Genomic DNA, 24,518 nt, shown 5'->3' on the forward strand with positions numbered 1-24,518 from the left:
CAGCAGACAAAATGAATTTTCTCTGTATCCTGGTGCAGCATAACTACTGCTTTGTTCTACGTTTCAACAATGGCTGAACAACAGATCAGCCCACCTCTTCCAGCTTAGAGGTAACACTGCAGTGGTATAACAATGACATCACGCATTTCACTATTCAATGTCATTCAAATTTCTCTCCTATCCGTGAGTGCTCAACAGGTGCATCCTTCTTGTGCAGGCTCCAAGTCTACAGCTGTTTGTCTGCAAGAGGATGAAGCTAAGAGCATCTATCAATAAAATGTCCCACAGAGTTTTCACTGCTGAGCAAATAAATGAAACCCTCGAAAGCTATTAAAGCTAACAGAGGTTCTTTGGTGAATCCATAGCAATATAAAAGAATTCCTGAAGAAACTATTCTGAAGTTAGATTAGTCTGGAAGGACAAAAGAATCTCATTGAGCTTGAGCACGCTCACATCTTTTCCACCTTACACTTTTCTAACCAACACTTCCCTGTCAAAGCCTCACTTATAGTTCTTGAGACTCTTTCTCCGAAAAGATTAAGCATATGTCAGACTGTCTGTAAATACACTTGGAAGGTTTCCTGGAAGTGGCTAGTCCTTTCTTTGTAAAATGACAGGTCAAAAAAGGTATAAGATTCAAAAGACCCCCTTAATTAGGATTGTTTCAAATTAACCAGTCCATGCTTTGTTCAATTAGGCGAGATAAACCTGTTGGAGTACACATTCAACTGACGTCAATAAAGCCTTTTCTGACAAGCTGTAGCTAACTTTAGCTTTTGGACCTTAGTAAGTACTTAACTTGTTTCAAACCACTCTTGATTAATTCAAGAGAACATTAGCAAAATGTGAGCTAACTAATTTACACAAGTGTAATTGGCATCAGACTGTAAGTACGCAACCACTCCAAATCCCTGTCTACATTGATGTTCTCTCTCTAGAAATCGGATTAGATCTGTAATTACTTTGTACCTTCTGCTCTAACACCTGAAAAGAGAACTTAAGGAACTGAACTCATCCCCTGAACATTAAATGACAAAACCCAGCATGGTAACACACAAGAAAACTCATCATTTTCATTCTCAGAACCACATTTTCAGCACTCAAGAATGAGTATAAAAATTTCATGAGGCAAGGAAAATCCTCTATTTGGAGGTTTTCTTATGGAAGCTTAACAAAAAAAAACACATAACTATCCCAATAACCAGATGATTTCTTTTTCTTTCCCTCTGTCACTGATGCTTTTCCAGAAATATTTAGTTCTAAACCTCCAGCTCAATTATATCCTTTCTTAACAAAAACTAGTTAGCTCCAGATATAAACAATCAATTAGGAATCAATTCTTTTCAGTCATACGCCAAGTCAGGAGAGTCAGGTTCATCTAGATGCAGCTCCTTCCTCATTGACCCTTCTATCTCTGCTGCCAAAGAATCCTGGTAAAGACAAGTACAAAAGTAGAATAAATATCTTAGCATTAACAGGTTGTCACTGCAGAAAACAATTGATTAGTTCTGTAAAATAGCTAACAAATAGTGAACTGTCATTCCAGAAAAAAAAATTAGTTTTAAAAATGAAAATAGACTGGAAAGCTAGAAGACTAATGAATATACTTAAGTAGGTAACAAGTTACAGCTTAGCTTCATACTGCTACAGTGCTCACCATCTGAGGAGACATGATAAAACCTGACAAAAATTCTAAAAAAACAGCACAGGCAACAACAGATTCCATGCCATCCAGCTTTTAAGAATAAATTCCCTTCGCAATGACACCTTCCCTTCATGTAAAATGTTTTGCTTAATTTCTTTTTGTTTAAAACCACCGGGAAATATTCTTTCCTCTTACAGCATTACCCACTGACCCACAAAAAAGAGTTCTTGAAACGAAATATTAATAAATTTCCCCCATAGGGTTGAAGTTTCTCAGGTTCTCAGTTCTCCACCGCTGGTCAGTATGCATTACTGCTTAAAAGCAGTGAAGTACAGGGTCTAAATGCCAGGTACCCTGAATCAGCATTTGAAAACGTCTTTATACAAAACACACAAATATATCTGAGCACAAGCATATTTTTCTCAGCTTTCAACTGTATTTGTGCAGACACAACCTACAATATTAAAGGTCTGCACTTTAAATTGGCCTATCTTCTACCTCAGAAGGGACAGTGAAAAAACAAGGCATTTTTCTGCTTGTGAGCATAATCCAACCTATTTGTGCTCTTTCTCAGCAGTTAAGATGAGGCATGGCTAAAAACAAGGAGGACAGACTAGATTCTGTTGTTTAATTACATTAGGGAAACCTCAAAAGAAATTTCATTGGTACCAATGCCTTGAGAAGTAATGAAACCGTTTTAGAGATACATAGGCAAATAAAAGCAGGCATTGAACATTCCTAGATGTTTTTATCCACTCTCTCATTTGGTTAAGGGTACTGCATATTCTCCTCCCTTTAAACATACAATATGCAATTAATTAAATAATGTTGATAAAACCAGTGAGATCTCCATAACTGGCACTGTCATAACACACATAAACAACAACTATTCCTTTAATGAATTTTCAGTATCACTAAAAGACAAGAGTGTCTATGTAGCATAAACAATTACTGAAGAGCTAGAGGGTACAGCATAAGTGATGAGAAGGATGCCACATCCACGAGCCATCAGTTACGTTATCAAGAAGCTACATCTCCAAGGATATATAAGAAAACCAGGAAGCTCCTATTGAAAACCAGGCCCCACCATACACAAGATGCATACTGTTAAACAATATATTAATGCTACCCATGACTTATAGCCCAGCCAGCTTAAGGTTTCGTATCATACCACAGCAAAAAGCATGCAGAATCAAGCACTCAGGTACCCTGTAACACTGCGTATACATATTTCACCCATGCTCCTGTCTGCATCTCATCCTTGGGGCAGTAATTCAGATGTAAACGTTCACATTTGTTTGGCTGTTCTCTGAATTTGTTTTTTCCTTGCATGTGCTTACCATGGGGAAGAGGCCGAGGGAGTGGTACCGACGTGAAACAGCATTTGGCATAGTCTTGTTCCTAAGGTTTTTCAGCTCTTCTTGAGCCTCATGAAGCATTTCCATGCACTCTGCATACTTGTCTTCCAGCTCACGCAACTACAACATAGAGAAAACAGTCTAAGACCTTGTGATCTGCACTGTAGTCATGAAAAGACCATAAAATACTGTAACAATAGTAAGAATAATGGTTCAAGGAAGAATATCCCACTATAAAGGAAAATAAGTCCAGAGGGTGAACTTACTATCACTAAAAAACATGAACTACATTGATTAGTAACAGAAAGGGAATATGTAAAGTTTTAGGCTGATGATTAACATGGGAGAAGGAATTTGTGGCTCCAATTCTTATCCTTTCTATCTAGACGAAGTCATTGTCAAAGAGAAGATACGGAACTAAACGTGTGTTTTGCCCAATCATCTGCAGCAGTTCTTATTTGCCTGACTATCATCATGATGACCACAGTGGCAAACAGCATGAAAAAAGAGCAAGATATTGCACAGTGTCCCAGAAGACCAAACGATTTTTAAACCAAGACTTACATACATATATTTATATAACTTCCAACAGCCTAACACCATGCCTTATGTATAGCTTGACCTTCTCAGAAAACACACCACATGCAATCACTGTGTGCAGTTATACAGTTCACCAGTCACTTCAACAAAGTTGGGCAAAAAGGTAGAAGCCTGAAATAGTGCAATCCTACAAGTTTCATAAAAATAAGCTACTTCATTCATATGCACATATATATGAAACATTCTCATTCAGCTTACATTAAAACGCCCATGTTAAAGCAAACACCCACTGCCCTGCTACTAAGCTATTTTAATACTGAGCAGTGTACTTGCCTCTGCTGTGAGCTGTCTCTGGGCATCTTTAGCTGCTCCCAAATGCTGAACAAGTTCTTCATTTTCAACTGCACACTAAAATATAGCAAGAAACATTATTGCAGGTCAAAACATCTCAGTAGTTCTAATGTTTACATCATATACTACAAGTAAATGGGAAAACTCTTTTTGTAAGACTCTCTTTGCAACAATATTAGCCCATAACTCTTAGTTAAAAAACATTTACACAACATTACAAAATGTTAACACAAGTGTACCCGGCATAAGCTAATACATAAGCTAATACTCTGCAAAATGAATCCCTCAAGACCTCAGTACTAGTGACTACCTGCTCACTGAGATGCTTGTACTGATACTCTTGTTTTACTCAAGTTCAGTGCAGAATTTTATTTAATACTGAAAATAAATGTACTTACTGTACTTGGTATTTAACATATGCATTTTTAACATTCACATGCTTTCTAGTCAAGAATGATATATACTAAATATCAAACAATGACATCCAGATAAGGAGGTTCAAAATCCCCTTCAGGCTCCAGCACTTTTAAGTTGCAACTTATCTTCCAGTTAACAATGGTAGCAAATCACAGCATTGATCCAGTAACTGGATTCCTTACAGCTTTTGCCTTTTTCTGCAGATCGACAATCTGGGAGAGCAGATGGGTGATTTCTTCCTGCTGCCGGGCAGCATCTTCAGTTTTCTTTGCTAACTCCTCGGAGATATTGGCAATCTGTATGTTTGCATCCCCTTTAAGATAAGTGATTACAATCACCATTACAACATGCAAAGGCAGAAAAGTAAGAAGAAAGATGTTCTTTCAGAATGTCACTTGATTCGACAGAATCCTTCCCCAGAATACAGTAACACTTATGGAAAAAATGGTAGGACAGAAAACCAGAAAGACACAAAGTGCTCATGTTGCATAGCAGACTGTCCTTCCTCCAGCACAACAATTTCTATGCAAAACTGTTTTGCACCTGAGAAACATTTTATTTATAGCAAAAAATTCTGGCTGTAATAAGCCAGCTGAAATTTTCTGCCCACAACCATCTATATAATGACAATAAGATTTGCAGGAATAAAAGACTGACTGCTCTGATGATGTGGTTGGGGGTTTTTTTTCCCTTTTTTTTTTTTAAACCAAACAACCTGACGTAAGATCTAAAAAAAGAAAAAAAAAAGAAAAAAAAAAGGACATACTTAGCTCTTTTACGCAGTCATTGACAAGCTGTTGTTCTTTTTCTTCATAAGTGATTGTTTCAGTCTTCAGTTGACAGGCCTATTCAAGAAATATGCTACATTAGCATGTTTGTTCTCTACCAGCATGCTGTTGCATTTCCATCTGCTTCAGAAGGACAAGCTTTCCTAATCACTCCACCAAGAAGACTGAAAAAAATAACAGTATTTGCCTGACCTCCTTTATGTTGTGGATAAAGGGGCCAGGTGAACATTCTGCAGAGATGCTACTGCATAAAGTTGCACCAGTATCCCCTCATCTCCACAAGATGTCACCTGTGCACTTCATATTTAAAAAATAAAAAGCCCTAAGAATACAAAAGCCATATATGCAAAGCTTTTATCTGGTCACCTTAACAAAGGTAGCTCCCTGATGAAATGCACAATTTAAATACTTGAAATTAAAAAGAAAACCATCAGACCATACTTGAAAATTCCTAACACTGTAGTTGCATATTCCACATAAAACCTTAGTGTTGCTTCCTTTCTTGATTTGCCTTTTCCCCTCCAGCCAGCTGGCTCTGTCTGGCACCACCCTGATGAGCCTGTAATGTACACCCAATGCATAGACACACAGAAGGCCCTGCGCAGAGGCTTTGGACCTGGCTGCACACTGCCTCACTGGCACAGACTGCATTTCTCTATAAGAGAAGTTACTCTATAACAGGGCTCTCCTATTACATCCTGAAGCAGTGGTCCTCTCAATCCTCAGCTTTACTGTATCTACAGTAAACTGTATCTACAATCTTTACTGTATCTACAGCTCATCTTCCTTATGGGACATCTCAATGCAGCACTCTCTGATACGTGATGTCTTATCCAAAGGTGTGACACCTACCTATTTCCAATGGGCCCTACGTTTGCAGTACAAAACAGGAAAGATACTATGTTTTCACACATTCATTCTTAGCCCAAAAGTATCTCATCTGCTATACTTTACTACATGTTTGCAAAATGTTAATACACTCCCAAAGTTTAAGGGTTGTATTAAAAAATTAATATAAAATTCTTGATTAGATATTCAATTAGGGAGTGTTATTTCTGATAACTAGGGATATCAATTCCATCACACTTAAAAGGCAAGAAAGCCACAATATTAAAATATTAACAGCCTGATTTGAAAAACAGTTGAAGATATTTAATGCAGAAAAAAAATGCATCCAGAGACATTCATTGACACTTGCTGAACATTTTTGGAGACTGAACAGTGGATGTGAGCACAGTTAGTGGTGCATTTCACCAGTGGGTCACCTCTGCTGGTGTTACTGCTACAAGTGCAGCATGCAGGCTCTTGTTCAACACTGGTGAAAATGCATAGCTAACAGTGGTGACTATAGTGCAAAAAGTCTTTTGTAGCCAAGAATTTTCTATCAAATAGTATTACTGTGCTCTTTGTGCTGGTTGTAGTTTCCATGGAAATAGTTTGGAGGCACTACTTTAAGAGCAACTTTCCTAGACAGGGTCCTAGATAATTCCTCTTCACTCATTACAGCCCAGGCAAGACAAAAGGTGAGACATCCATGCTGTACACCCTAGCAGTTTCCTTCCCAGCAGAGTATGCTAGGTATGTAGCTTCATGGTGCTCCTATGTGTCAGTCTTTCCTTCATTTAGGAAGAATAGAGGACAGTGATTTACTACAGGGAGATCTTTGTCACTCATGGAATTACATACTCTTAATGAGATGCTTCCAAACCTTTTAATACACACTTCTCACTACCTGCATTCCAGCATTGAAATGAACGACTTTATTAAGTGAAACACAAAGTGTGCAGTTTCACCTCAGATCTAAGCACAACATTCTCTTCTTCAAGGTCCTTGAGCTTCTTCTGAAGAGAATCCAAGTGAAAGTAGTTCTGGACAGAGGAGGAAGATTCATTCCTCTTCAGCCTTGATTTAAGAAAAGAAAAAACAACAGCAAGTTTTAACTCATTTTTACCAGCATCATGGCCAACCTCACAAGAAAATAGGCTGAACAGAGGTCTCAAACAGCCACAGCCACATGAAATACACCAAAACTATGAGAAAAAAAACAACTTTACCATAGCAATTTAATAGCTCCACAATGAATTCTGCACATTTCACCAAAATGCAGCAACAACTTTGCAAGCAAGGGCAGACAGCCCCTCAAAGCCTGCCATGTTGTTCAGCCAACTAATTGCCTGGAACACACAGTATAAGCCATGCTCAAATTCTTCCTTCTGCTATTGAAAACAGCATGGCATTTTTCACTGTGGCCTCAGGTTCCTCAAGCACAAAGGTCACAGATGTGGAACGTTCTAGAACAGCGTGCAAAAGGGATGTGGAGCAGCAGAGTACTGTAGGCGGAATGAATCAGTGTTGGCCTCATATCCACAGTGATACAGTTCCTGTGAAAGACACAGTGCTGTCTCAGCAGCCTTCTTATCTACTTTCCCCTCCTAACTTATTTGCACCAGTACAGCAGCAATGCAAATCTTTCCAGCTGGTGCCATGCACCGAGTTCAGAATCCCATTTACAGGTCCAGCCTATACAGGGATCACTGAACTACCATTCAAAGCTATGAAAACTGTCTGAACTACGCCTGCTTAGTACCAGACAAAGGTTTGGTGTTGCAGATTGATAACTTACGGGGTGGAACAGATGGACTCTGGCTCGCTTTCTTCAGCAGCACTGGTATAGAACTGGAGCAGCTCATCTTTCATGGAAAGCTCATGCCGTAACTGAGAAACCTGCACAAAGAAATAGCTTGCAGATCAATACCTTGCATTTCTAGACACACTGTCAAGTAAACTCACAATCAATTAGTTATTCATCCTCCAAGCACCACCTTCAGACTAAATCAAGCGGCCTAAAATGGAACATACTGGAAACCACTCCTTTATTTATTGGAAAGAAAGGACATCCTTAGCCTTTTCTTTTTTTTTTTAAACATACAAAAATGCACCTAATAAGAAAGGGAAGATGAGCAATCCTGAATCACTAATGCATTAGTCCAGATCCACATTCAAAGAAACAAATTTACTGAAATGAAACAGCAAGAAACGAATGTGACACAATCAAACCAAGCAATGCTACTTTCCACTTTACGTAATGACTGTCACCATCTGGATCAGATATAGACCTTGCAGCCTGTGGATAAAACTGTTACAGTGCTTATGCAGCAAGGTTCTTTTGGGACTCAGTTGCCTATTGAGTTGCACAACAACACAAAGTGGCAGGCGCCCTTCTGTGGTGGCTTCCACCCAGTTTCTGGGTGTAGTTTGGGTCGCTGGTGACTCCAAAACATAAGCATAGCAGAACAGTATGAGGGCAGTCTCATCCATGAAATTAAAATGAACAAAATTTAATTAAGTGGTTATTATTTCCTGTAATTCCACAAAGTTAACCTCGGTTAATTCATATTTTGATTTGGTTTAAAGGCTCAGTTATACAGGAACACTTTTGCAACTGTAAAGTTGCATTTTAAGACTCTAGTGTTAAGAGCTTCTTTCTTTTGCCCTTGCACAGGTATAAATAACACAAATGATCAGAAAGATGCCTCCTCCCTCTTTCCTTGCAAGATTTGGTCCTCAGTTTCCACTCTGCAGTGCACAAACTGCAAAGCACATTTGTTTTCACTGGACTTCTATTTTTGTATCATAGACAGATTAATAGTTACTAGTAGCAAAAAAAAAAAAAAAAAAAAAGTTTGTCAATAAAATAGATTTATGCTGCATTATTGTCAACAAAAAGCTGAAACAATGTAACAAAGCACTTAAACCATGCAGGAATTTAAGCTAACGTAATCATCTACTTGACAAAGGCTAGTCTGCAGAATTACACTCCATGAAAGGCACCAAAGTCCTCTTGAGACATGGCTTCTAAAAGGAGCTGCACATTTCTAAAAACACAAAACCACATTTCAGCCATGAAACAAATTCAGCATATTCATCTGGGGAGATTCATTTTCCTCCATTTCAGGGACAGTAAAAAGGCATTCTAAAGTAACCTCCTTCCAGCTCAGCCTCTTCAAGTAGCAAGGAATTAGATATTTTCAGTGGGTGGGCACTAGTTCATCTCTAGCTTTTTCTATACTCTTCCTGTATGAATCAAATCAACTGAGCCCACTAATTTTGCTGCTATTTTCAAGCATTCCAGTTCTTCAAAAGAAGGCTAACAGCCAGAGAAAGTAACCTGTTAAAGGAGCAGGAGAAGAAGCAATGGGCACAGGCTGAATGACGCACAAGAAGTTCTCTGTGAACATCAGAAGCATTTCTTTACACTGTGGGTGGCAGAGCACTAGCACAGGCTGCCCACTTTGCTGCTGGAGCCTCCCTCCTGGGCACCCTGGTTACTGGTGCCATGACCAATAAAACCTAACTTCACACATCACTGTCTCTGTCTTACGAGTACATACCTCTCAAACAAATCATTTTAAGTAGTTTCCATGGAATTTTAAAAGCTCCTATTCAATTCTCTTTTCCCTTGTTTGTAGAGACAGTTGTCTTAGTTACCGTTTTGTTCATATATTCAAAATTCAGCATTAATAGGAGATGTGGAATTACTAAAGGAAGATTTTTAACAAACAAATGCCATCAGTTTAAAGCATGAGCTCTCCCTCAAAAGCATCAATTTCTGAAGGAGTCGAAATGACAGTGTGAAAGATGGATGCTGATAAAACATATGGCCAAATATATCAAGCAAGCTGGTAAGAAGCTTATTTTTGGTTCTCCTTTTCCTAATGCTGCTCCTGAGTCCCTCTAAATAAAGTTAGTCCTGTCAGAGGAAGCCATTCCCTGATCCCACCTTCTTCAATCAAATCCTCCATTCTGGATGCATGGGGTATGAATGCCCTTCCCTACCTCGCCCAATAAAAGCCCATCAACCAGCACACGAATAAATGTCTGCCATATTACAGGACTTGGACAAAATGTGACGACAGTGTGGGACAGAAGAGGACATTTTCCTCACCATAAAGCATGGGCCACACTCAAAGATTCTAATTCCCTGTGGCACGCTCCACCATCATCATACATCCAGAATTTCTCCTTCCACACTTCATTCCTCAGCATATTTTGGATATAATTCAACACCATATTTTCCTAACATTTTATTAACAGACACTTTAAAAACTTTTAATCCACTCTGTTTCGCTGTCCTACTGCTTGTCCTACAGCTGTGGAATTTTGCTCCCTGTTGCTCATGGCTACACATGAGCAAGATTCACAACTAAGATCACTGTTCCTGGACACAAGAAACATTTGCCTCTAGCACAGATAGTCAGTAAGACAGTAGAATTTAAACAGTGACAATGAGCTATAGACAAAACATTTTTAAAGCATCCTGTATGGTTCCAATAAAGATTCATCCACTATCTGCCAGTACGTAGAACATTCAACTCCTATGGTAAGAAACATCAACTGTATAAACATTTCCTTAGAAATACAACAATATGTGCAAGAGCCAAGCCATTACTTCAAACAACCAAAGTTTTCAGTTATGTTTCTATAGATCAGACTAATTCAGAAGTGCATGCACTCTGGCATTAAATTTTAAACATGTTCAAAAATCTAAGGCAAGTGCAGTCAAAAATTCAAAGTTATGTACTGCAGCAGGCCAACAATACATGTTTCAACAGATTCTACCATAATTCCTGAAAAGAGAAACAGCAAAATGATAAGAAGCTGTAAGATCTTCCCCATCTAGACAAGGTAGCAAGTTCCACCCTTTGCTTCCCAAAAAAACCCAACACTTATAAACACTGGTAAGTTCATATAGAGTGCACTGAATATAATGACCAATCACTGAAATACAACCTGACCTATTTATCTCCAAACTGGCCCAGCTTGAAGCTTGGAAAATGCAGAATGCACATCATTTCAGTGAATGTGCACTGCTGAAATCTCCACAAATAAAAAGACCAGTCATACTCCATTTGAGAAGGGAAGCACTGGCAGAACTCAAACGCTGTGGCCTTAATGTCAAGATTCAGTATAAATGGAAAATTGTTCATCAAAAAGGAATTAAACGTTCACTGGAGAGGAAAACAGAGGACAGAGAAAGATTCAGGAGTGACACAAGTAAAAGAGCGAGCTGCACACGAAGGAAATGAGATTAGTGAGGGGAATTATACAAGGCATAGAGGAGAACAAGGACAAAATCAATAGAAGAAAACAGTGGATAAAGTGACTCAAAACCAAAAGAGCAGCTGAATTTAGAAGAAAATAAAATATGTGGCAAAATAAGTTTCAGAGTCCTGGGTGCTTTCTTCCCCCAGCCATCTGATTTGACCCAGTGGGTCAAGTATTTTTTTGGTCTAAAAGTGTACTTGCTATAAAAATGGCTGACTGAACTGCTATAATACAGGTTGACCAGCTACAGATAGGATGCATGGGAAAATTAAGTAAGGACAAGGGAAAGACTAAAAAAAGTATCTTCCCATCACTGCAGACACATCAGTCAGATAAAAAGTAAAAACATACCTCCTCCCTTATGTGTTCTACTTGCTCCTCAAGGAACTCATTTCTTTCTGTCAGTGACTTGTTCTTCTTTAAAAGTGACTGGCCAATCCGAGCAGCTAATTCTAAGTCCCGTTCTTTCTGTGAAGCATTAGGAAAAGAAAGCAAATACATTTTTGTTTTTATTCTCTGAAGGAACAGAAGGAAGAAACAACTATTTAAGGCAGTAAAGAGCCTTTTTCACTTCTGTAAAGTTGTTTGTTTTGGTTTTTTTTTTGCTAACTTTCTTTTTCTATTACAGAACACCAACATTATTCAGAAAAGACTGACACATACAGTATTGAACCATACACTGAAAGCACAGCTTTGAGGTCTAATGTCAGGCAATGCAAGTTAAACCAGATTTGGTTTTCTACTATGGCTCTGAGAGACTGCTGACAGAAACATTCCACCACCTTGTCCCACATTTGCCCAAAATGGTTATTCTCATTCCATGTTTGCCCACTCATTACACATCTCTACAAGGGAACTGGAAATAACCCACCTGGACTCTACCAATACAAACACCATACAAACGTAGCAATACAAATTAGAGACCTATCGTGTTGATGGCATGTACCTATACACTGGATTGTAATCTGCCTAGGACAAGATGATAAGTAACAGAAACCTGCATAGAAATGTTCATTGAGCATTTTCACTGATGATTTTCTTCTTCAATTACTATAACTTCAAAGTAGCAGGAAAATAGAATACTGGCCAACTCACCACTTACCTTTATTTCAACACTGTTTGAGGAACAGCTTTTTCCATTTCAGATATCTACTGAAAATACTACCTGAGGCTTATTATTTCACCTGACAGGTATACAGATTACACGACTAAAACCCACCCTGTGACATGCATACATTCATGACAAAGTCTACAAAACCTAAAGCTGCTGTTGATGAGGACAGCTGACATGATGTAAATGAATTTGAATGAAGAGGCTTTCATAGCACGAAAAAGGGAGTTTCATAATAATAGAAAAGATGGGTTATTGATCACTGCTGCATCAACAAATAGCATTTTTCAAATGATTTTCGAAGGTCAGTCTTCTATGTGCATTAAATTCACTGGTATTATCTAGTCTTAACAGATATCCAGATAGACCTGGTGTCACTCTCTTTTTGCTCACTTTCAAGGGCAACAGACACAGGTTTTCAGAATGCCTACATGCCCATATTGTTTTGATATCTTTTCTTTCCTGCCTGTCCCTCACTAAAATGCTGCACCTCCCACCCTGCCAACTTCATGATAAATTCTTTTGAAGCTTGCCAATAAGAACAGGAAGACAGGGGAAGCTCTGGGGCTTGGTTTTCTCTTGTTTATGTCATGGCAGCAGAAAGAGTTAAACCTTAACTTCTGCCAACAAGTGCAGTCTCTTCTGATGATGATGACCATTTACAGAATAGGAAAAGGAGCTGCAAGTGTATACATCTGCCTAGAAAAGTGGTTAAAAAAGAAACAATCATCAACTAACACAAAAATCTCACTGAAAATACTTTCTTTTAATTTAAGGTTCAACTGTTGCATGTTCCTTCATATTCCCTTTGCTAATATCCAGACAGAAAAGTAAATCAAATGCTTCATAACGTTGGCTCAGCAAGTTCCCATGAGTTCCCTAGCATTGTTCCCATGAGTGTAACTTCTAGATCTATAGACTGTGTGGACTCCGGGGAGGAAACAATTTGGCAAAGGGCCGCATCACTGCTGGAAAAAGCCATGTAAACAAATGCAAGTAAACCCAAGGCAAATAAGAAGAAAGGAGCAGGACGCAGAAAGGTTACAGACTGTTAACAGACTGTTAACTTCTGTTACTTCTACTAACAGAAGTTACTAGAATATTCCTGAACAAGGATTTTCAGAAAAATATCTGTTTTAACTGAAATTGTACTGAGATCAGAGTTATCAAACGCAGGTGGGAAATGGGAGCATTCCTGTGCCTGTCTCCTTGCAGAACTGGAAGAACAGACCACAAACAGACCCCATTTTTGACACGGCAATTGCAATAAGTAAGCAAATTACGCCCAGATATATTTCAACAATTCCAACCATTCTCATCTAAATAAATCTCCCTAAATGTTATTTGGAAAGTTATCATTCAAGTTTACTACAGAAAAACATGTAATTCCAGTCAAACAATTTATCATGGTACTCTTGAACATAAGCATCCCTGTGGCTCAACAACTTCTTTTTGCCATTCTCCAAGTACCAAGGATTACAGTCATGACGACATACATAGAAGTGGGAGAACACCAAAACCAACATAAAACTACAAAGAAAAGACTTTGAGATGAATGGAGCATTACAAATTAAAAAAAAAATGTCTGTGCATTCCTCCGGAAAGACACTATGTGAGATAATAATTATGAATACAGTTGTAATTGTGAATTTATTTTTGTAATAATAATCCAGCAATACCAATAGTACTGCCTTTACATGTACTCCTCTCATTCATTTGAGCAAATATTTGGCCAAGAATAAGATAAATGGTCTAATTTGAAAAATAAGCACAAGTAATGAATCCATATGAATGATGTAAACAAATGGCCCTTACTTAAAAAGATTATTTACCTTACCCATTAGGAAGCAATGAGATGAGGTTTACATGCACTCAGGGCACTTATTCCACCCTGTCTGAAATACATCTACCAGCAGTCACTATTAGTACCATATAATTTCTGTACTATTTTCTCATACTGTGCATAGGTCTTCAATGAGATGCAGTACTTGCCTCTTCAAGCAGACGTGTAACAGCATCTATGTCATTGTATGTCTTAGTCATCTGGCCCACTCTTTCAGCACATAAAACTGTAAGAAAATAAGGTAAAATGTTAACCAATATTGGCAACACCACTTGGAGAAAAATATATCCTTTAAAGAATATGCATTTACATAAGTTTACAGCTGAAAACTACTTATTTCATCTTTCAGGTTAGTGTATCAAAACATAAAAAAATACAATATCAAAGTTCCAAGTTAAACTGAAAACACTGGTGTTTCTCTTTTGTGATGGGAATCTGTTTTTTTGGTGGCAGAGTAAGTCACTAAAATGTTAAGATTTTCTTCTCCAAAGAGGAATGCCTCAAATTTTTGGGGAAAAATAACAAAAAACCAACAAATCAAGGAAGAAGTGAATACATGTTCTTAGACACAAGAATAGGATTCTGTCGTGTCAGCTAGTCACTGCATTGTATGCAGTAGAATTGTTCCATGAATAAGCAACTCCAATAACTTTAATAACATTGTTCACCATAAATACTACATCATATTAAATTGAAAAGATCTAAGCAGTATGGTATGAGACAGCAAAGCCATCACAAAATGCATGCAAAATAATAGCCCGTTTTTATAACACTTGGACTACAACACCATGGCCACAGTAAAAATGTCTACTAAAACTGGGTGTTGGTGATCAAATGCGAAGGTGGAACTGGGAGCTTTGTTAGTTTGAAGGATGTATGTCAAAGTAAGTAATTGTTTAGGAACCTGCACAAAATTATCCAGAGATCTGCAAGTTTTCTAAAAAATTCATAAATAATCCCAAGAATCAATAGCCCTCCCTGCTCCATTCTTACACATATATATTTTTTTTGTTTTCAGCTGCTCAAACCTTGTACTTCTGAAAAAAACCCAAACCAGATTGTTTATTAAAGTTGAGCTGATTGTATTGACTATTGGCTAGCAGACTGCTGTAATGCCAATTGTTCTTCAGGGGATTTACCCTTGGCAATGTCAGTTAAAGCTCAGCCTGATAGACTGGCTAATGCCACTTCAGCATGCATCAAGGGGGGTTGGGAGAAACAAAAACAAGGCCTAATAAGATTAAAAAATACAGTGCACTGGGTGCAGCAGTAAGGACATAATGCTGCCCAATTACAAGTATATAGGATACCTGCACATAAATATGCAGTCCATCAGCACTAAGGCACATCAATAATATATCAAGTATAGCAGTACTTTGATATCTGTTGAAACATTTTGTTTTGTTTTTCCATACTTAAACATTAGAATAATGATTGAGCTAGAGCAAGAATCGCATTTATTTTGTTTATTTTCCTGTTTCTCAAGCTCTGATTTTGAGGAACAAATCCTGAAAACATTTCAGTGATGTGAGTACACATCAGTGCCAGGGAATTCCAGAAAACATCATTCGATTATACGCAAAAAACAACTGCATTTATCCAAATAACTATGCCTGAAAGTGGAAAGGGGATGAAGGTCCACTTCAAAGTAGTAACTTGACCAAAATTACACAGCAATATAAAGAATCACCATAGTATTGTACGATAACAGGGCATCTGTAAGCTAAAAGCTCTACGATCTGCTTCTGACTAAACAGGATTGCCACAGGAAAACAACCTGTAGTGTCTTGAGGAGAACATCAACTGTATTAACCAAAGGAGGTAAGAAGTTTCCCATAGAAACTACTTAAGAAAACAGAGGGGCTTACAAAAGATAATTCACAATAAAACGTCACTTTTGTGGTGATGCAAATCAATAGACAAGTTCAAAGGTCGTGCAATAACACCTATAAGAAGCCTTGACATCAAGGGTTTGTTTTCCAAAACAATGGCACAGTAAGTAGTTCCCTTGGTTACTGCATTCCCTTACTGCCATAAAATTACATTTGAGATATAAATGCTGACAGTCACCACCAATTGTGACCACGCCAACTCCACACCGTTCTGTTTCAGGTGTACATGTACCCTAGCTGATAGAAGCACGGTGCTCCCACAGACAGAATAAGGTCACTTGGGCAGCGAAAGAGAAATCAAGGTTGGTACCATGCAGTTAGTTGTTCACGTAGCTATTCCTTCTGATTTTACCACTTAATCTTTATCTGACTGCCTTGATAACCTGCTGCTATTAAACAGCCATTTCAGTACATGGAACACTAGAATGAGTTGCACACAGGTACAAACTTTTATGTATAATTAACATTTCTGAGCTTCAAGGGAAAGGCGACCTTGCCAACAAGCAGATATAAGATAAAAGTTAATTTTCTTTCCAGTTTCTGCTGACAAACCAGAGAAACTGTCACAACACGTATTACTGGTAGAGCACTAGCAATCTGGTCACCAGCAGTTGTGTTTCAGAGCTAACGCTGACCTTCTGTTTGTCACAGTTAACACAGAGGTCTTCACAAACTACTCTGACAATGTGAAACGGTTTCAAAGCCAAAATGATACATTATTCATCCTTCTCAGTATCCAAGTGGAAACAAACTTCAAAAGATTGCATACAATAAAACCCTCTGTCAGCTGCATCCTACAGTCACATAAGGTGCAACCTAGCAGAAACAGCACAGACTGACACTAAGGGAGAGGAAAGCATTGCCTTTGGAGAGAGGGCAAGCTTAAAAACAGGTACAGTTCTCCCCCCCTCTGAAACACAGGCAGCAGGGGAAGAAAAGGTAGAAAGAACAGAGAGAAAGCAATTCAGCAGCAGCATTTGAAAAATTCAGAACTGTTTAAGTATGTAGTCAAGCTTTCCAAGTTAACATTAGGTCAACTGCTAGAGCAGTGATTTTGATTTCCTTAGTAGTCAAAAAAATCTACCAAGTGAAAAAGATGCATTATTTTGAGCTCTGATGAGTGAAAAAGAGAGGAAAAAAACACCCTAGGCTTCTAGCCTGCTTTGCTTTCTGATAAATATGAGAGCCTCATAACACAACTGTAGATAAAACAAGAGCATATGAAGGACAATGCTCTGTAACGCAAAACCAGCAGTGCCAATTCACTGACCTCTTTTTGCTCATTTGCAACCTAGTATTATTTTTGCCTGAGGACGATTGGGACTGTAGGATCTAAATGCATGCATGCATGCATCCAAGTCCAATGCACTTTCCACCTCACTGTTTATGGAGAAAGCCATTAGGCAATAAAGACAGAACATTAAAATAAAAAAATAATAATAATCATTAGAAAGTAGAGCACAGAATTTCACAAGCACTCGTTTTTCTTGAGCTTTGAAATTACTGTCACAGATAGAAAACAAAACAAAGAACAAAGAATGCCTCTATTGTTATTTTCAAGACTGCACTAAATGCACAAAACAAACAGATCTGGTAGCAGAGCTATGGTTGTTTTTTTGTTTGTTTGTTTGTTTGTTTTTTAAGTCAAGCACATAAATGGACCGATCAAGATTTTCCTCTGACCTGAAGTACCTAGCACCATCTTCATTCTCTCTTAAGGCTTGTAGATTAACAGTTATCCACACTGTGATGCTTCTCAATTGGATTACGATTGAGAAGATGTACTTTGCATTTGTTTCTCATTACTCATTTAATGCAGCATCTGACTAGAAGAATCCTTTGGGCTCTGAGTTCTGCACTGCCTAAAGCGCCAACCAAGCGGAAGGTGCCCAGAAAAGAAAGTACATGCCTGCCTGGACTGTGCCCTGAAAGCCACAGAGCCATGCATCACGCTGATTAAAAGAAAAGTCTGTTTCCAGGAGCAGGAAAGAGCCAAGGAGTGGAAGGGGAGCAACAGCGTTACTATTGGGAACTGCTGCACTGAGCTACCTTCTCCAAACAGGGGGTGCAGGTGGAAAAACAACACCAGAGCTAGCAGTCGTAGGTGACATCAGCCCCGGCTGTACCAGCTGACCAGAACCAGCACTTCCTCCCTGTGACACATCCCACCCTAATCCTTGTGTTGAAGAACTAAGAGAGCAACCAAGGCTGAAGAGGGAAGCTCAGCTCTCATTGCTCCTCTTCCTAGTCGCTTCTCATCACTGTCAACAGAAGGCAGATAAGACGATAAAGTTCCACTTTTAGGGAAGGTAATACTGACCTGTATAGTAACACAGTCTGGCAGACATTCTGTGGCAGGCTCAGACTCCTCAGCTCACACTGGTTTAGTTTTTGCATTCTGTGCATAAAGGAATTACCCAAACTCACAGTTACAGTCCCAGAGTCACTAGTTGTTACTCTCTGGCACAAGCTAGAAAGGTTCTCCCCTGCTAAAGAGAAGTTTCTAGCAGCCCTGGCTAAATCAAAGCAGAGGCTTCTGGCCACTGAGGTCTGGTACATCCCAGATGGGCCTCAGGGAACATACACCTGAGCAGCTTAACATCTTAAGAGACTTTTGTCACAGGAGCTTGGAAAATGTGCTTGGAAAACGAGGCAGGACTTGCCAGGACCCCTAATTCACACACAGCACGCTGCAGGCCTGTGGCCATGCCCTTCCTCTCCCGAGGCAGGAGCGCGGCCTTCTGCAGGTGCACTCAGTGCAGATGGGAGGTCACTGTGCAGCCCTGGTAGACAGCCGCTGCTCCACAGCTCACAGTCACACTGTGGGCAAGGAGTTTGAAGGGACGCTGTTGTGAACAATACAGGCTCGTTCAGCAACTACACAACAACGTGACAAACAACACCATCAGTAGGCAACACCAACAGATTTCCACCCCCAACAAGAATACCATATAGGTGTTCCATCTATTAATACACAGATCAAGTGTGGTACCTTGGCAAGTACAGCCACAAAGCAAAACTAAGGAAACTGCCCCAGTGTTTGGGCCCCATGACTTACTGTAACCTTAATGCCTATCATTTACTGATAGAATCCATCACAGCTCTTCTGCGAACTTCTATTTTTCCCCCTAATAGGATTTTTCATCTACTATTCATTGAACTATCCTGACATTCTCCTTCATTCACTTCTTGTCAAGAAATATCTGGACTACAGCCATTACAACTAGTAAATGAGAAAATGTGCATAGGGCTTAAACCAGAATCTGGATTTGAAACCTTTTCAAAATCTTAAAACAAAGTCACAAGGCTGTATTAAAAGCCATGTATTGTCAGCTGCTAGTATTTAAAGATTCAGACCCTTTTATGAGCTCAATTCTAGTGAACATCTTTGTAAGAAAATGCACAATTCACACTTTCTGTAATTAAGACCTGTGGTGTGCCTGAAGTTGAGATTTTAGAAGTGATCATAAGAGTTTTTAAAATTAAACTTGGGTAGATAGAGGGGTTTTAATCTAATTAGTAAAATGAAATGATAATGACGGGTACCATCACAGGTCTTGAACAAGGAATATAGCCTTTTCCTGCCCTACTTGCAAAAGAAAGATTCACAACACAACCCAGTCTCATCTCAGAATTAGCTGACCCAGCAGTGCATGAACCAAGAAGGGCGGAAAGGTTTTATTTTAAACCAACAAAAACTGAACAGATGCTATCAACAACTATCCCTTTTCTGCAGTCAGCTCAAACACCATCAGATGTAGAGCAAACATTACTGTTGAACAAACTACAACTCAAAAGCAACATTCTGACTCTCGGACTGTTCTGCCTGGACCTGTATGAAGGTGCCTCCCACACTTATCAGGAGCACTGATTCTGTAATGCTACCCAATGTAACACTAGTTCTGTGACAGAGGTTTTAAAAACAGGACTGAAAAGTTCTAAATGCTGCGAAAGGAAAAAAACACTATGTCAAAAAGACCATGGATAGAACAACCAAGTAATGAGATCTCTTCAGGGGATAGGCTGAACAGTTGAGTTTTAAATGCACAATTTTTACCTCCTTCTTCCCATGAGAACATTAAGAAACTTGGAGTAAACAGAAAAACTGCAAATCATTAGTGAAACATGTTCTTCAGTTTTCTCTTATACTAGACTTACAGATTCTCTTCTCTTCAGCAGGGAAAGGATACAAGGTAGTGTTTCTATGTGCTTTACTTAAAGATGAACTGGCTCACCCCCAACAAAAACAGTCATTAAAAAGTGTGCCATGTGAAAAAATACCTAGAAGTATCAGACATCATTTTTGTGCATGTACATCACTACTACATCAAGTATGTAGGTGACCTGAACATACAGGTGGAAGAGAGAGGCACCTTTAAAAGGCATTTCAGATACATACTGAGCTTCTGAGTGGTAGGCACTGAAGAGACACAGAACTAAATTTATCCCAGATAGAACTCAATGTTCCTTTTTCACTTGAAATCAGCAAGAACAGGCTCAGAATGTACTTAGATCTCCATGAAAGGTAAAATAAGCAGGAAGAACACCACTACATGTGTTTCAGAAGCCATTTCATCAACAAAAAAATAAGAATCAAATTTGAAACAAAGTATTTCTTCCTAAGCAGACAACAGTTTCCTCTCCATCCCAAACCCAGATTTAAAAGCTGCTCTTTCATCAGTATTCTCTTAAGCACCCTTCTATTACGCACAGATAGACAAGTTGTCTTAAATTCCTTCACAGACACAACAAGGAACACAGACAGTTTATGACTGAAATCCAGGTGCAGTACTCCATGCTGAGGAATTCTTTAGAGGCAAGTCTGTAACAGGTTCAATGACAGTGTTACGTCCACACACGAGCTTTGGACTAGGCTTCCCATGAGGTCAATCTTTCAAAGTACATTTATATCAGCTGTAGGATAGCAGTCTTGGAAGTATCAGTCCTCTAGTGCAAAAATCGTTATTTTAGAGTAAAATTCACTGCATGTGAAATAACATGCGCGGTAGATTCAGCTTTCAGTGCCCAATGCCCTTAAAAAAATGGTTAGAGAGGCTGGGAGCAGCCCCTGAATGGGAAGGTACATGCTCCACACAGTGGGTGAGCAAAAGAATATCCAACAGAATCACAGAATGGCCAGGGTTGGAAGGGACCTCAAGAATCATGAACCTCCAACCCCCTGCCACATGCAGGGCCACCAATCTTCCATTTAATACCAGACCAGGCTGCCCAGGGCCCCATCCAACCTGGCCTTGAACACCTCCAGGGATGGGGCATCCACAACCTCTCTGGGCAGCTGTTCCAACACCTCACCACTCTCTTCGTAAAGAACTTCCCCCTGACATCCAACCTAAATCTCCCCTCCCTCAACTTAAAGCCATTTCCCCTCATCCTGCTGTTATCTGCCCTTTCAAAGAGTTGATTCCCCTCCTGTTTGTAGGCTTCCTTTAGGTACTGAAAGGCTGCAATGAGGTCACCCCACAGCCTTCTTTTCTCCAGGCTGAACAAGCCCAGCTCCCTCAGCCTGTCTTCGTAGGGGAGGTGCTCCAGTCCCCTGATCATCTTCGTGGCCTCCCTCTGGACCCTCTCCAACAGCTCCCCATCTTTCTTGTACCGGGGGACAGTACAAGACCTGGACACAGTACTGCAGATGGGTCCCACAAGAGCAGAGTAGAGGGGGACAATCACCTCCCTGTCCCTGCTGACCACCTCTCTTCTGATGGAGCCTACACACTCTCACCCCAACAGGCCAGCTGTCTGCAATAATTCTACAAATAGCTATTATTTCCACAACGTCTGAGAAGATTTGGGGCCATTTGTTTTGTCAAAAGGTAAAGCCACATGGCCCAAAACTTGGATTATTTCTGTCTACATGCTTTCAAGTGCATGGATAAGCACAAGACTGTTACCCAGTTCTTTTGCTCGTTTTTCAGAAGTCCCTGCTGGGATTGACAAACTGACATGCTCAGACTCACAATACATGTACGAACTGCATAGATAAAAAAAAATGCACTACATTTCTAAAGAAAGGTAATTTCTCTAATTCAGTTTTATTATGTAAAAACGTATTGCATAGCCTACATCTGTTGGTCATGCATGTATTCTTTAACAAATGTACCCAAGTTAAGATCCATTCTGCCCCCACACATCCATTTTATTACTCTTTCACCTGAAGGCAGTGGGTATGCATTAAAAAGGATCGAAAAATGGAGTAGGTTTAAATCCACTCACACTTCTCAAGTCTTTTGCAGACTGCCATGCATTACTAACATAAAGATTAAAAAAAAAAAAAAAAAAGGTAGGAAGTACCTTCTTCCAAGATCTCAAGGTTCTGCCTGTTAAATGCGCTCTCGCTCTGATTTTCCTCCTTGTACTCATATTCAAAGCTTTCCTCTTCGTTTCTTGACATTGCTGAAGCTGTCCCAGATAGATGCAGCGCAGCGCCTCAGTCTGACAGGCGACAGGATGTCATTCCCCCCACGGAGGTACCCCTGGGGAGAGCAGTAGCAGGGCTCCACAGAGCAGAGTACCATCTTTCTTCACTCACATGCTCAGCCAGGGAGCTCCCGAGTGACTGCGTGTGCCCTCAGCACAGCAGCTTTGCCTGGTACAGACAGGGTGGAGGAGTGACGAGACCATCTGTCTAATAATTACCGTGAGACTGAGGTTGTTCCTCATACCGGCCCAGAGGGCGGGCAGTTTGTACTCAGGGGTGCTGTCAGTGTGCTTCAGACACAGCAATGAACACGTTGACAGCCTTTCCCCAATAGGCCTGGCACTGCCATCTCCTCAGCCCTGGCCCTTTCAGGCAGTGGTGGCCATCTACCCACACCACAGCCTCAGGCTATCAAGTATCTTTGTTTTCCAGTCATCTTGACTGTATGTTATGGGAAATGAAACACCTCAAGCCCATGTACACCACCCCCAGCGCATCTCTAAGGGCACGCATGTCTCTCCTCTACTTGAACAATAAACAAAACTCCTTTTGATAAACTTCATGACACACACAGGGAGCATTAACTTTCTTATTTAACTTCTTGCAGCTATGGATACTCAGTGTTTGCCAAGTTACCTCCCTCATTACCTGTGGCAGACCGGTGCCCTTTGCCTCCTGCAGAAAACACCTCAACCTGAGTCATGAGCGAAGCAGCCAAGCTGGGGGACTGCAGGACGTCACTTTATCAGTAATATCAGGTAGATTCCTTCCCGTATCTGAATTCTTAAAGCTTTACTATCTCCATTCCTCCCCTGTAACGGTGGACCATAACTCTTGAAAACAAATCTAATTTAAAACCACGACCGACAGCAATCACCAGCCAGTAAGAATCCCATTTGCCCCCAGCATCTCAGGCCTCAAATCAGTTCCAGGACTTGTGATCATCCTCAAATTTCACTGAGTGTGCAACAAACATAAAAACTGACAATACCTTTTGTCAGACCTCAGATCTTTCCATGATCAGGTCCTGCAACAAATCCAAGCCCCTCCCCTGCAACACTGCCTTTGGTTGCCTTTCCTTACAGACAGTTCACTGCTCTGCTTCACTTGCTCCTTAGAAAAACTGGTACTGCTCAGAAATGGGAATTACACACACGTCCAACTGAGCTGAACATCCACCTGCCATTAGATTTCAGCCAAATGCCCCATTTTGCAGGCTTAGAAGACTGGATGGTTTAAGAAACACATCATTCACAAAGGCTCAGATAAGACATGACACACATCTACTGCAATTACCAGGGCTACTCAAAAAAATAGGGAAAAAAAGGGTGGAGAGACATAATCCATAATCAAGAAGTAATTTACCAATTTAATAGGTAGAGAATGGAAATTCCGGGAAATACTAAAGCAAACTGAAACACCTTTTTATGACACCTTTTTGAATGCAAGAAGCACCTTTCAAATCTTAGAGACAAAATCTTCCACCATTGCCAACTCTACTGATATTCTGTGGCTTTAACGTTCCTGCCAAGTGTTCAACCACAGTTAGCCAGGTAACTCATGAGGAAAACAGGATAGCACGTGGCACACAAAAACATGCATACTGCTGCCCAATACAGACAGCAATATAATTAATATTCTCACGTGCTGACTTTTGAACTGCAGCTCGCAATGCAAACAACACGGACTCTGACATTCAGAAACCAGAAGAAAAACAAGTGTTGCAGTATCTACTCTCCTAATATTGTTAAAGCACATACTATATGCTGATCTATACATATATATATATAGTGGGTGAGGAAATAATGAATACTGCACTCTTAGGCTATCAGCTCACTTTTAGTGGCACTTTGCATTAAGCCCCTTTACCGGTGCAGGAATATCTGTGTGCCAAAGATTAAGAGGCAGGTCTCCAGCAGGTACCAAACAGTAAGGAGTGACGGAAGCCAAACTGTACACAGTTCTGAAAATACACACTCTAATCAGGAAAAATTCAAAAGAGATTTTAATACTTTCTGTAAACACAGACTTA

At 39.8% G+C, this 24,518-nt stretch overlaps 1 protein-coding gene across 8 annotated transcripts in view; it reads right to left on the minus strand.

Moving 5' to 3' along the window:
• The window catches only part of TRAK1 (trafficking kinesin protein 1), a 124,908-nt gene that overhangs the window by 21,758 nt on the left and 78,632 nt on the right, over positions 1-24,518 (minus strand). For 7 of the 8 annotated variants that reach the window (XM_042816531.1, XM_042816524.1, XM_042816529.1 and 4 more), the window contains 9 exons: positions 14,308-14,384; positions 11,556-11,672; positions 7,723-7,823; positions 6,893-7,001; positions 5,078-5,156; positions 4,494-4,624; positions 3,877-3,951; positions 2,986-3,123; positions 1,354-1,430 (listed from right to left, as the gene is read on the minus strand). In XM_042816531.1, coding sequence (XP_042672465.1) covers positions 1,354-1,430; positions 2,986-3,123; positions 3,877-3,951; positions 4,494-4,624; positions 5,078-5,156; positions 6,893-7,001; positions 7,723-7,823; positions 11,556-11,672; positions 14,308-14,358 — 878 coding nt within the window. In that variant the 5' untranslated portion in view covers positions 14,359-14,384. Of the gene's footprint in view, positions 1-1,353; positions 1,431-2,985; positions 3,124-3,876; positions 3,952-4,493; positions 4,625-5,077; positions 5,157-6,892; positions 7,002-7,722; positions 7,824-11,555; positions 11,673-14,307; positions 14,385-22,359; positions 22,679-24,518 lie in introns of those variants that run through there. The other variant, XM_042816525.1, reaches the window with a different exon arrangement.

Source organism: Centrocercus urophasianus, unplaced genomic scaffold, assembly GCF_019232065.1.
Source record: "Centrocercus urophasianus isolate 14NV4802_14NV808 unplaced genomic scaffold, USGS_Curo_1.0 seq_16, whole genome shotgun sequence".
NCBI lineage: Eukaryota > Metazoa > Chordata > Aves > Galliformes > Phasianidae > Centrocercus > Centrocercus urophasianus.